We start from the raw sequence: 15,203 nt of genomic DNA, 5'->3' as shown, positions 1-15,203 counted from the left end.
TTTCGGCAATATGAATCTACCTTGAAAAAGAGTAATATTCGGTTCATATAATAGGACCTGAATACAAAATAGAACCCCATAACAATGGTCGTAATATTACCCAATTAATTCTAAAGTTTATATTAGTGTCATGAAACTTATTTTCTGGGTAGTAGAACGCTTTCTGAAGTAGAAAGCAGAATTGACATTAACGGTATCAATGGTGGACCCTCTAGGTATAGCTGGTATAGTGCTAGTCAGATAGTGACAGAGGAATCGGTAAGGTTTTTCTTATCTTCCATAGAAAACTGTAAGTCCCCTGGACCTAATGGAATATATCCAGCAATGCTAAAGAAAGGAGGAAACAGGCTGATTGAGGCCATGAAAAACATATTCAAATCCTGTCTTGCACTTGGTCACATACAATCTCAATTGCAACGCGTAAGAGTAGTATTTATTCCGAAACCAGGAAAAGATGACTATTCTCTAGCTAAAAGTTTTAGACCAATCAGATTGACATCGTTCTTGTTGAAAAGTCTAGAACGAGTGGCAGAGAAACATATTCCAGTGGGGGTATGCAGCCTACTAGAGTGGAAAATCATACGAATCCGGCTTACACGATCTTATTAGCAAAATTTAACCCGGGCTAGAAGCTGGTAAATATACAATGGACGTGTTCGTGGACATTAATGGGTTTTTGATAATACCACTTTTGACTTAATATGTTCCTCTGCCGAACGACACGCAATTAATCAAACCATTGTAAAATGGATGGATGAATTCTATTTTCTCTGAGAGGCTGCTAATTGCTGGTGAGAACAGTGACATACTAATTACCGTCAGGGCCAAGCAATGCTGTTGCAAGACAGAATAAGCTCGTACTTAAATGGGTTCCAGGCACTGCGGGGTTCAAGGAAATGAAATAACCGATGAATTGACCAACTGTGGATCAGCGGTTGCCCACAGGGACCAGAGATAATAATCGGAATCAGTTCTGAAAGAATCAATAAGTGGATCAGCGATTATGTATGAAATTTACATAAAGAGCGTGGGTCCGGTTTAGAACGCTGCAGAACTGCAAAGTATTTTGTGACAAGCCCGAACAGAAAACTGTCGGATTTTCTGCTAAAACTTGGAAAGAAAGACGTGCGGTTGATGGTCGGTATTATTACAGGACACAATCCATAGGGTCAACATATGGCTACCATTGGAATCATTGCGGATCCGATTTGCCTGCTTGCGTAGAGGAAGATGGATAGCACTGAGCGGGACTGAGTGCCCCGCATTTGCTACACCAAAGCTATGAATTTTAGGTTCCGATGTCATGAGACCAAGCAAAATCCGTTCTCCCAATCTGGACGATATTTTCAGATTTATCAAAGAATATGGAAAATTCTTACAGGTTTAACTAATATACCTCTATTCCTTTATTCTATCCTATCTTTTTCCTTCTGTTACTTCTCTCCTTTGCTCCTTGACTACCTACTCTTTCCCTTTCCAGAGCTTTAAGTACTATGGCCTTTTTAACCTGAGTGCGTTAGGAGTTACCAAATCTCTCGGTTCTTCTTAGCTCGACCTTTCAAATATAAATTTCAACAGTGACATAGCCCCCCCAAACTCAGAAAAAGAGTACCAGTTAGTTCATCGTTCAACAGTCGTAACTGTCCACCTTTAACCATCCGCCTCTCCAACAACATTATCTTTATTTCAAATAAACACATGCCTGCATCGTCCTCTTAAACTCTGAAAAGCGAAAGGACAATGCAGAAATGAATAGCCGCGCCAATTTCACAAGTTTATCAGGTTAATATAATATAACATATATGTATGTACATATGTATATACATATAAAAATACATATATATTCAATACACTAACCCAACTCCAAAATTATTCAAAACTATTAATATCATACATATTGCAAACGGTGTTTTTTAATGATAATACAAACAGAAATATTGTTTGAATAATTTTTTTATTATAATCTGGTAGATAATTTTATGGCATTTATTTTTTGAGTATGATTTTTAGATAAATCTGAATGAGGCCCATCAGCAAAAATGTGATGCAAACGATTGCCATTTGACTTAAATTTTTGCACGGGCTGTATTTTATAGGCACATAAGCCAAGATCCTTACATAAAATGCTTCATGTAGTAGACGAATGACAACGCCAACAAGTTTAGAACGACGACGAATCAACATTTCGGCGTCCCCTTCAACATTTCGCTCTATCAACATCGCGAACACATTTTTTTTTCCAAGTAATTTCCAATAATTTGAGACGTTGTTCTGGCGTTAAACGATAAATTATGACTTTCCAAGCCTTATAGAACAGAACTGTCAACCCAATTTGCCATTCTTAACTGTCAAACCATATTATCCTTTATAAATATGTATTATATAATATATACACTCTATAACCTCAACATATTACACTAAAATACACATGTACATTATCGAAATAAATTAATTTACAAAAGTGTATAAAAATAACCCTATCTTTTTTTCTTTATTCACAATCGGCTACATATTGCCGACATACCCCGACATTATCCTTATACGTAACTCTGTTCCAACTTCTATTCACAGCAACTTATGTAAGGGCAACATTAAGAATGTTTTGTATTCACATTTTTGTTAACTCAGACATATGTACCCTAGTCTACTATACAATCATATTGTATTATTCTTCTTTACACTTGCTTTATGCTTACTCAAGTACATCTCTCATTTTAATCTACTTATTATATTTGTTTTTTATATTATAATCTGCATTCAGTTCAGTACATGATCTAATTCTCGAGTTTTGATTCCAATTGGAATTATGATTCGATTATTTCGTTCATGTACTACATATATACTTCCCTATGTGTTTACAAAAAAAAAAGTAAATACCTCTTGAAAGGACATTTGTTGTAATGAGAACTTTTTCAAGACCAGCACGGAACCGATCCAAAACAGCAAGTCGTTGTTCCACAGTTAAATCTCCAGAGAGTACCGCGACCGAATGACCATCGGATGACATCTTACCAGCGAGCCATCCAGCAGTCTTCCGAGTCTAAAAAAAAATCATTCAATTTTCATATTGTAAATATATTTCACTCATGCGTACATACATGACAGAAAATTATAGCCTGTCCAATTGTTATTCCGGCGTAAATATTTTGTATAGCATTATATTTATCTTCCTCATTCATACACTTCACATAATATTGTTTGATATTTTCAAGCGATTCTTGCTCCCGCATGAGTCTGGAAAAGAATTAAAATTAGTCTAATTTAAATTTTAAAATTAGTTGAATTTAAATTTTTTCTACAATCATTACAAGTATTGGCTTCCCAGAGAATGTATATTCCGATACCATATTAACCTTTCCTGCAGAGAGAAAAGGGATATTTCTGTACATTATGGGATATTTTATAATGCAAGAAAACTTTTTACCATTGAAATTGTAAGATCCTAAAAATAAACCTTTTTTTAAAGATTTTATAGGTCATTTGCTGCATAGGATAACTCTGCTGATATATAGCATTGTTCAAAAATATCAAGCATTTGTAAAACATATTTGCGAAAGTATCCCGAGAAACGGTTACAGTTACAGTACTACTAAACAGAAATTATGATTTTAAAATGTTGCAATTGGTGGCAAGCAAATTAGCTGAATTTAGGAAAGCTTATCACGCAAAGCAATCCGAATTTGTTGCGAATTACGAAGAATTATAAACTATTTACATCTATATGTCCCTCGAGGGAACCTGTTATCTCTAGAGGGTGCGTCCCCAGATGGTGGATAGGGGAGCACCTCCCAGAAATGGGATGTAGGAGAATAACTATCTCTTGCTAACCACACACGTCGAAGACGTAAACTTCGTTAAAAAAAGAAACTCCAATCCAAAGCGTAATGCAACCCATGAATATTAGGTGGATTTGGCAGCCCGGGGATAAAATTAGACTGTCTTCTAACGGAGCCCTGCTGATAACTGTGGCCTTACCATGGTATGGGGCGCTTCTTGCCAGACCGGTTATTTCCCCGATCGTACACCATTTCCAAATCGGAAACGTTTAATGCTCTACTCGAAACCCATTTTTCCGGGTAGTAGAACTCTCTCTGAAGTAGAGAGTGGCATGAACAATAACGGTAGCATCCATCGTTGGTACAGCTGGTATATTGCTAGTCGGATAGTGGCAAAAGAATCGATAAGGCTTTCCTTGTCTTCCTTTGAGAACTTTAAGTCCCCGTGTGGTCATGGCAGTCTATTACTGCATCAAACTAAGTCCACCTCGGAGAATACTGATTACATCAATAGGAATTTTACCACTCATCTCAGTAGGAATGGAGTAGGGGTTTCTCACTAAACAACTTCGACTACTGTCTATACAGTTTTTGGAATGCTAGGAAGTTTGGTCATAGTGTAATTTTAGATAGCCAAAAGCTTAGTAGCAACTTAAAGATCTTAATGCTATAGCATGCACGACAGACATCACTCTCATCCCCCCACCACTACTCAGATGGCTCTAAAGTGGACTTTGATGTTGGATCAAGTATATATTCTCATAGACTAGGCTTGCAGTGTTTTCGAGGCGGAAGTACTGGCAATTGGGGAAGATTGTAGATTACTAATAGATAAAAGGGCGTTGCTATTTGGCAAATTTTGTTTGTTATGTTGGCACATTCTTCGTATTCGCTTCATTTCATTTACAAGTCAGTTAGTATCGACGTGTCACAGTATTTTCTACAATCAAAAAATCAATTAGCGTGCAGGGATTGAATTTTTATTTTTGGCAGGTTTAAAAGTAATATTACGATCGAATTTTTAAAGTGTATAAGAAATTTTCGCCATCAATTAGTACAGTAGAAAGATAGGTTGCTGAATTTAAACGTGATACATGGTCGAACAAACCTTAACGATTCACGATCCACGTAAAGGAAGCTGTGTGAACAATGGGTACCACATGTGCTAACAGTGGAACAAAAACACATTCGAATGCGACTTTCTCACCAACATTTTGAGCGTTTCGAAAGGAAAACGTGGATTTCGTTCGTCGATTCATCACTATGGATGCTATATCACTATGATCCTTAATTAAAACAAAACACTAAAGAGTGGTATACATCTGGTTCTTCGACTCCAAAACAAGTTCTTGTCCAGAAATCGGCTAACAAACTCTTTGCATCAGTTTTATGGAATGCGAAAGGAATTTTGTTTGTTGATCACTTGCAAACTGGTAAAGCAATAAATTCTGAATACCTCTGAATACAGCTGAAGGAAAAAATTGGTGAAAAAACTCAGTTCGCCAAAGAAAAATTTCTTTTGGATCAGGACAATGCACCGTGTCACAAGTGCATTTTTTCGGAAGTATGCTATCTTAAAAATATACTGTGAAATTTTCATGCAGAAATTCCCAATATTATAGCTTCTACAGCCCATTAACTAGGTAGAGAGCGGTCCACGCGCTCCTGTGCCTCAAACTTTAAACTCATTTCTTTTGAAACGTCTTTTGCGGTCTGGTGTTGTCAAAAATAAAACAAAAGAAAACAAAAACAAAAAAAAATATTCAACCGAATCGTCTGAATTTTAAAATGTTGTTCACAACATCATTGGTTATCGCCCGTACTAGAATCATATTATTATTTCAATTCTTTCGTATTTTTTGATTAAAAATCGGAAAAAAAAATTTTTTTGAGTGTCAAATTCAAAACCGCGTCATTTTGTAAATTTTTTTATTCTACATAGTAGCGGGACATAGCTGCAGTCATACTGATTAATAATTTTTTTGGCTTTTGTGTTCCAGATAAATAGAAGAGCCAAAATGGACAACACCTTCCAGGTCAAATATTTTGGGAGGGTCAACTTCAGTGCCATTTTTTAAATTATTAAAATTTAAAAAAAATTTTATATTTAAAATTCAAAACTTTTTTTTCATTTTTGTATGTAAAAGAAGTTAAATAAAAAGCCTTATAAATTTAAATATCGTTTTTCATTTTTTTTATTGTAAAAACAAAATTCCTGAAAATACCCTAAATTTTCGAGCTCTATAGCTCTGAATTAAAGTTCGAATTCTTGGAAAATCTACCGTATTCAACAGATTTGGCCCCTAGCGTCTTCCATCGGTTTCCAGACTTAAAAGAATTCAAGCGTGGCAAGCGTTTTTCATAAAATGGTGAAGACATAACAGCTGTGGGAGCGTATTTTGCAGCCCTTCCAGATTCCCACTTCGGGGATGGAATTCATAAATTGGAATCTCGTTGGAACACGTGTATTGAAGTTTAAGGAGACTATATTGAATTATAAGATATATATTTCAAACCTCAAAATTGTGTTTTTTTTATCGAACTGCAAAACTTATTGAACAACCTAGTAGCCTTACCACCTTCAGTGAAAACCATAAGGTTACCTTAATCTGGGTTCCGGGACATCGGAACTTTGAAGGTACCGAAAAAGCAGATTTGCTGGCAAGACGGGGATCTGCCATGAATAAAGTTCTAGAAGAATCGATTTTCACACCACTGGGTGCAATCAAGAATATAACTTCCTCCAAATAACTTCGAATCGCGGATTGTAGATTGAGAGACCAAACGACTGCAAAATTAGCAGAACGTTGTGGCCCGCCTATAACCTCAAAAAAAACGTCAACATTGATAAAAATGAAACGAAACGTTTGAGGACTCACGGCAGCTTTTGGCCTATCAGGGAACAAGCAGTCACAATGGACATGCCTTACAACCCAAATTGTCATAGTTGTAATCAACCAGAGAAAAATAAAACTTTTTTCCATTTCCTGAACTATAGAACGAAAAAATGTCAACTCTGGGCAAACCATTGTTCGTGAGTTTTGAACAACTGTCTGGCTTAAACCCGCCCTAATAAGATTCTTAAGCCGCACAGACTGGATATAGTCATGCTCTCAAAATCAACTTAACAAGTTGGTTGCGAGGATATGACAACAAAATAATGCTAGTTGGATTCTTAACAAATCACCACTGCAACCAACCAACATACATATGTGTGTGCATACGTACAGATATAATTTTTAGATTTTTAATTGTGGCTTTGTCTAGGCTATAGCGGTTATTGAAGACTTCTTCTTCTAAAATAAATCATTAATAATATCGAAAAGCGTAGTGATAGCTTTTTGTCACTCTAACATTAGAGCTGACTAGGTGAAAATATTCTAACTCTACTATGACTACGGTAAAGTATAAAGTATGGTCTAACTTATTTCGAGACGGCATTAACTTGCATTAATTGTTTAAAAATGTACAGTCAGCTTTTTGTGACACCTTTCCTCAACTCAGGAAGAAAGAAAACATAAAAAATCAGTTATTACAAAATGTTAATTGAAATGAAATCAAATCAAAGCAAAGCAATTCTAAAAACAAAAGGCAACACTCAAAAGTGCGTTAAAATGAAAATAAGGAAGCATGAAATTCTCTGGAAAGACAATACCTAGAAATAAATATCAAGATTTGTATCTACCTTATAATCGTTGGATCAGGTACAATATGTTGTGCGAAATTCATAACTTCTTTATCGTACGTTGCCGAAAAAAATAACATCTGGCATTTCGTAGACAGTTGCCTATAAAAAGAGATATACAAAAAGTGTTAGACAAGTAATTTAATAATTAGTTATAGCTTATACAAAATCTGCATTTATGTGCATACATAACATAAACAGTTTCAAAACAAAATCAATCATTTTTTGCAATTTTTTAACTTTAATTTTATTCTATGTCGCCTACATTTTTTGGGAATAAGGCTTTATTCCACAGTGATGAGTTAATTAATATAAAAGAGGTAACACACAGTTGACAGTTGATCAGCTATTCCTGAACTGGTATAGTAAAATTAACGACTTGTGAATTGCATTGGAAATTACTTATAAAAATCTAGGACAGTACAAGTTAAATTTTGAAAACACAGTTCTAATGGCAAATGTGGCTCGTTCCTTTAAGGTAAAAGACATATCTCAATGTAGCAGCCGATCAATTTTTATATACAGTAATTCAATTCAAATTATAATTGAATTTGTGGTGTGTGGACAGTTTAGGTAGTATTTTAAGGAGCAATATTGAATTACTGTATATAAAAATTGATCGGCTGCTACATCGAGATATGTCATTTACCCTAAAGGAACAAGCCACATTTGTCGTTATATATATATTTAGGCTCAGTATTCTTTTTGGTGCAGAACCGCGTGTTTTAGTTGGAAAAAAAAAATAGAAACGTTTCGGGAAAATTTTAATAGCTACAGTTAAAATTAATAATATACTGTTATTTTTAAACTGTTTGATATTTTGGTGGAAAAGTATGTAAAAAATTATATTTATTATTGTCTTGTTCATAAAATATTTCTTATCTTATGAATATTGCATTCAGAATGGGACGTGGTAAACACTGTACTGTTAATGAAAGAGAAATTATAAAAAAACTAAAAAGTGATGGCCTTTCTATGTCACGGATTGCCGATTTAATGAAATGCTCAAAAAAAAGGTGTTTTCTGCGATTAATTTTAAAATTACAGAGGAAAAACGAGGACGAAAGCGCGCAACATCAAAGAAGTTTGACCAACTGCTTATACGAGAATCGAAATAAAACAATTTTTATTTTTTAAGAATTGAAAAATGTTTTACAAGCGCCAGTAAGCAGTCGAACAATCCGAAATAGATTAATATCTGGGGGATTAAGGGGTTATACGCAGTTATGACTTTCAAAAAAATCGATTTTTTTATTGCATTTTTGTAATGTACATATATTCAAAAGTATACGCACGAAATTTGAAGTAGATCTAAGCAATACTTTCGGAGTTATACCTAAATATGTAGAGATGCCTCGGCACGTTTTAAGGTAGGTATTGAAACTTTAAACGTGTTTTTTTCAAAACGGCATTTTTCAAGTCGGTGTACACGATATTTCGAAAACGGCTTGTTTGATCGGTCAACCGTTTTAACTCAATCTTTAAAGATACATTTTCTAGTAATTAATCGTTCCTTTTGTAAATCTGATACTTATTTTCCATTTTATAATCAATTTACGGCCAAATTTTAACGTAAAAATCGAAATCATTTCTTTTAAAAGCTGCCATTTTGTGAAAATTCACTATTTTGATTAGCCGAACGATTAATTACTAGATAATCTAATATATTAACAAAATTTGTTTGGTTTTTTGATTTCAGATAATCCAATCCTGAGTTACGATGTACACCGTAAATCGTCTTTTTTTAAAGGAGGTTCCAGAAATCGCCTGCAGCGCGCTCTATAATCAACATTTTCATAAATAAAAAATTTTGTTACGTTCTTGAAGGATGCTTTTATAACCGCCAAAAATTTTGAAATTAAAATATTCTGAAGCTTCTTCAGGATAAATCCTTGACAACCCGTCTTTTATTTGCTTCATAACTGCGTATAACCCCTTAAAGGCCTATAGTGCAAGAAAAGTACCATACCTTAGCAAAAAAAACATAACCTGCAGATTATCGTTTGCAAAGAAACATCTAATGCGTGCAAATTGGAAAAACGTGTTATGGTCAGATGAAACAAAGATTAAATTGTTTGGGTCTGATGGCAAGGTACATGTAAGACGGCCTAAAAACTCTGCATACGATCCAAAGCACACGTTGAAGACCGTGAAGCATGGAGGTGGTTATATACTACTTTGGGGATGTTTTTCGTTGGCAGGAGTTGGTCCTTTATTCTGGATTAAAGATAAGATGTGCGCTACGGACTACGTAAATATTTTAAATAGTGTTATGCTTCCATATGCCAAAGAAGAGATGCCACTGATTTGGGAGTTTCAACAAGATAACGACCCAAAACACTCCTCTAAACTGGCGAAGAAATGGTTCCAGGATAACAATGTACAGTTAGTAGAATGACCTTCACAATCCCCAGACTTGAATCCAATAGAGCACCTTTGCGGCATTCTGAAGAAGAGAATTGCCGCCTATAAGGCTAAAAATAAAGCAGATTTGTGGGAAAAAGTCCAGGCAGAATGGTTTAGTATAAACCCATCAGTTTGTGCCAAGTTAGTGGACTCAATGAGCCGTCGTTGCACCGCAGTCATTAAAGCCCAGGGTGCAACAACCAAATATTAATTTGTTTACAATTTTAAAAGTTTTGTTTAATTATCTTAAAGAAAAATACTTATGTTTATTATTGTAGCATTAAGGACGTCGTTTCTATTATTTTTTCCAAGGACAATAAAATGAACTTCATGATTTCTTTTTTACAAAAATGTAGCAAGAGTTGAGTACCTCTATTTTTATATATAAAACTGTTTCTTTATAAAAAGATATGAACTTCAACAGCAAAAATTATTTTGTAAGAAATATACCCAAAGGAAAGACAAATTCACATCGTTTCTATTATTTTTTCCAACACTGTATACATATATATTTCCTTATTGATTTAATATACGACATCACTTATTTACCTTTTAGCTTATCCTTTGATATTTTTAGCTTGCACCTGAGATTTATATTGCTTTTCTATATCTAGAGTACGATCACAAAGTAGACAGTTAATAATAAAAATAGCATAAATTGCATACATTGCGGTGAAAATCACACACTAAACTACCGCGGATGTGCAATTTATAAAGCATTGCAAATTCAGAGATATCCGGCACTACGCAAAAAAAGCATAAAAAACGGAAAAGAATACATGAATAATGAGGTAATTAAAACAAACGCAAATGCAAATCGAGTGGTGCCAGAGATGACATTCGCCCGAAGCAAACAAAAAATAACATCGAACATGTTACAAATAACGACGATATGAACGAACTAAAAGTAAAAAAATTAATAACCCTAATGTCAGAAATGATGAACATACTAACAATGCTCGTTACCAAACTAGATGAACCAAAAAATAAAATTAATTTAGCTATATGGAATGCGAATGGACTAGCTCTCCACAATCTGGAACTTAAATCATTTTTAAAAATAATGCAATCGATATAATGTTGATTTCGGAGATTCATGCCACGAACAAAACTGTTGTTAACATACCGAACTAAAATATACATTCCATAAATCAACCTGACAACAAAGCATACGGTGGGTCAGCAATTATTATCAAAAGAAATATTAAATACATTAAACTGGAGGCTCACAGAGAAACAAACATTCAAGCAACCACAATAGCCATAGAGGACACAAAAGGACAAATAGCAATATATGCAGTCTATTGTCCGCCCAAATGTACATTCTGTCAAAAAAGTACCGAGAATTGTTCAATAAAACGCAAAATAATTGTTTAATCATCAAAATTTACTTTGTCGCCTTCATAATAGGCTCCATTTGAAGCAATACACATATGCCAACTATTAGTCCAGTCATCAAAGCACCTTTTAAACGCATTTGAAGAGATCTTCTTAAGCTCCTTCAGCGAATTCTCCTTAATGGCCTCTACTGACTCAAAGCTCAAATGTTTTGAATTGATTCGCGAGACACTTTGTCGACATTTTCATCCGTTGAATATGTTGATGGGCAGCCATATTGGGACAAATCTTCAACGAATTCTTGACCCTCTGCAAAAGCCTTATACCACACGTAGACCCGTGTTTGGGATAAAGCATACTCCCCATAGGCTTTCTGCAACATTTTCAACGATTCGGCAACCGAAATCCCGTTCAAACGCACAAAATTTAAGACAAATTCTTTGTTCGATATTTTTATCCATAGTGAAACTCGCAGAGCACACCTGCGGTTGCCTGATATAATTAAATGCAAAATCAAGTTAATTGACAGATCTCGGCCAAACTCTGCGACTCTATAGAGGATAGTTGTACCAACATTCCAGCAAAAAAAAAATTAGACATACGTAGAAGCCCGATAAGTGCAATACCGATAACTGCAATTTCGCGGAAAGTACAATTCGATTTTGAGTACATAGAAAACTCGAAAAGAGCAATAAAAAATTGCAATTTTCGGGCGCAAAAGAATTCTTGTTCGAAGAAATTTTTTACTTAATACGGCAATGTATTTGCGTTCATCACGCGCGAAGACACAGCTTTATAGCTATGCTCGGAATTATTGCGACCAAAAACACTGTTCTCACGCTTTGTGATTTTTGATTTTTACAAATAACTGTAAAATTGTAGCGCTGATATCATAAAATATGGCATCGAATCGTTTCTGACATTCAACACGCGTTAGTTTCAAGCTGGTTCTTGAGAGTAAAACAATCGTTCGGAGTTTGAATCATTTTTTTTTGCTTTCATCAAATAAAATCATGGGAAAAGTGAAAAAGAATCTACATTTTCTTACATTGAAAGAAAGAGATGCGATTCTCCAAAAAATTGAAAAAGGCGTTAAACAACGAGATCTTGCATTCGAATACAAAGTTGATTACGCAACGATTTGCCGAATAAAAAAACAATCCCGTTCATTAAAAGAAAATGCATACAATTTATTTTCACTTGGAAATAAACGGAAAACTTTGCGGTTTGGCAATCATCCAGTGCTCGAGAAGCGTTTGTACCAGTTTTTCATGAATCAGCGGCGACGAAATGCTCCTGTTTCTAGGTTGATATTGAAAAGCAAAGCATTAAAAATATTTGATGAAATAAAAAAGGATGGAGAACAATTCAATGCAAGTGATGGATGGTTTTCGCGATTCAATAAACGCTTTGGACTTCACTATTTGACTGTGACTGGTGAATCATTATCTTGTGATCCAGAAGCCATTGAGCCATTTAAGGAAAAATTGACAGCGAAAATCGCTGAAAAAGGATATGTAACATCACAAATATATAATGCTGATGAAACGGGGCTCTTTTGGAAACTTTTGCCAAATAAAACCTACGTTTCAAAAGATGAAAAGAGTGCTCCAGGCAACAAAGTTTCAAAAGATCGAATCAGTGTTCTTTTGTGTGCAAATGGTGATGGAAGCCACAAAATAAAACCATAAACTATCGGCAAATCTATGAATCCGCGTTGTTTTAAAAATTTTCGTCTACCGGTGAATTATGCTAGCAACAAAACTGCTTGGATGACGCAGTCCAAGTCCAGCATGAATCTATTTTTGGCTGTGTCAATACAATTTTGAAATGGGGTGAACAGAACGATGTACTGCCATTCAATCAGATCGCTTGTTTGCATGATATCCGATGAAAAGTGTTACGAGAAAACGCAATCGAAAATAACAAAGTTTTGCCAAAAAAAATAATTGAATTTTGGAGCACACACTCATATGTCCTTCCGCATTGATCTCTTTGTATTAATTTCAATAAATATGTGTTCATTTTTCTTGAATATCGACCTTTTGAGCTCATTAATTGCATTGAATAGAGTTAAAATATTTTTCCCTAGGTATTCCTCGATCCACAGGAGAAATTCGCAAAAGTGCAATTTTTCGCTAAGTGTAATCATTGCTGAAATTTTCCAATTGAACTTATCGGGCTTCTACTGTATGTGTAACGCGCGCTTTTTAAATGAACAACTCCCGATATTTTTTTGACAGAATGTAACAACAAAAGAGATAAATACCTACCTTATCTAAAATCGCTAAGAAATCGTTACTTAGCCGGAGGGTCTACAATGGCAAAAATATACTGTGGGGGTCAAGATTAACAAAGGGAAGCAGTTAATTGAAGCCAGTAGAAAAAGCAATAGTCGGTTTATTATCACAGGTGAACCAACCTACTGGCCAACAGATACAAAAAAACAGCCGGACTTAATTGACTTCTGCATCATTAAAAATATATTCTATGAAAAGCTGACAATAAAATCATGTTTAGAGCCATCCTCACTCAGACCATTCACCACTAATTATGACTTTACTTGGACCTATTGAAGTAAAACAATCTCTGGGCCTATATAATTCTAAAACGAATTGGACTAATGCTCGTCAAATATTGCAACAAAAACTCAAAATAAATGTATCACTCAACATGAGATTGACTCCGCTATTGTATATTCCAATGATATCGTAATACAAGCAGTTACGTCCTCTAGAAATGACAAATAAAGAAAATATACCAACTTGCATTGAAGAGAAAATCGGCGAAAAAAGAAAGCTCCGCAAAACATGGCAAGCCACCAAACATCCAGCAGATAAAACTAAACTTAACAAGGCGACAAATGAGCAGAAAGTACTATTTACAAAAGACAACGAGAGAAAACTTCGAAATTATATGGCAAACCCAAGAACAGCTGCATCTACAAATTACTCCTTATGGAAAGCAGCAAAATATATCATATTAATGGTGCTATAGTACACAAAACTTCTATCAAAACAGAAACCAGCACATGGGCCAAAATAAATAAAGAAAAAGCCGACACACTAGCCAAACATTTCTTAGACACATTTACAAGCGAAATGGATAATCAAAACATTAACATTAAATCTGATAACATAATAAAAGTTCCGTTAACCAAAATAAGAAAGACTACCATAAGTGCAATTAAAAATCAAATAAGAAAGCTAAACGATAAAACCAGGAAAATATTCCACCAAAGCTACCTCATATCGGCCCATCAGCTTATTGCCGATAGTTCCAAAAATGTTTGAAGAAATATGGTTCCACCGACTAGAACCAATTTTGACAGCAAAAAAAGTGATACCAAGCCATTAATTCGGATTTAGACGGCAACACTCAACAGTCCAACAAGTCCACAGGGTTGTTAATAAAATACTTAACGATATGAATGGCAAAGAATTTTGTGTAGCTGTATACTTGGACATTGCAAAAGCCTTTGATAAATTTTGACATAAAGGACTTTTGTATAAGCTCCAACGAATCTTTCCACAAAACAACTATGAACTTTTGAAGACCTACATAACTGATTAAAAATTTGTAATAAGATATGAAGACAAATATTCCGATATCTTACCAATGACAGCTGGAGTACCACAAGGCAGTGTACTAGGACCACTTTTATATCTAATATACACCGCAGATGTGCCAACTCCGATAACACATAATGCAATGATAGCAACGTTCGCAAATGATACTGTGTTAATGGCATCAAACACTGACGAAAAATTGGCGAATTTCACATTAAAAAAAATAAACAATGCAATGAATTGGTCTGACGAATGGGGTATAGAAGTTAATAAAGGCAAATCTATACAAGTTATACATACAAGCAAAAAAACATCAAATTATAATCTTACCTTAAAAAACAACAAAATAAAAATCTGTCCAGCAGCAAAATATCTTGGAATAACTATTGACGAAAAACTAACATGGTAACAGCATATCATTAACAAAAG

General features: G+C 34.7%; 1 protein-coding gene across 1 annotated transcript in view; it reads right to left on the bottom strand.

Annotated features, from left to right (window-relative positions):
* Nucleotides 1–15,203, bottom strand: part of LOC128858575 (DEAD-box helicase Dbp80) — a 66,097-nt gene that overhangs the window by 14,262 nt on the left and 36,632 nt on the right. The window contains exons 7-9 of the mRNA XM_054094969.1: nucleotides 7,462–7,563; nucleotides 3,099–3,234; nucleotides 2,878–3,040 (exon numbers count right to left, since the gene is read on the bottom strand). Coding sequence (XP_053950944.1) covers nucleotides 2,878–3,040; nucleotides 3,099–3,234; nucleotides 7,462–7,563 — 401 coding nt within the window. The remainder of the gene's footprint in view (nucleotides 1–2,877; nucleotides 3,041–3,098; nucleotides 3,235–7,461; nucleotides 7,564–15,203) is intronic.

The sequence above is a fragment of the Anastrepha ludens genome, chromosome 3 (genome assembly GCF_028408465.1).
Source record: "Anastrepha ludens isolate Willacy chromosome 3, idAnaLude1.1, whole genome shotgun sequence".
Classification (NCBI taxonomy): domain Eukaryota; kingdom Metazoa; phylum Arthropoda; class Insecta; order Diptera; family Tephritidae; genus Anastrepha; species Anastrepha ludens.
Note: the sequence above shows the minus strand (reverse complement) of the source record. Positions and strands in the feature narration are given on the sequence as shown.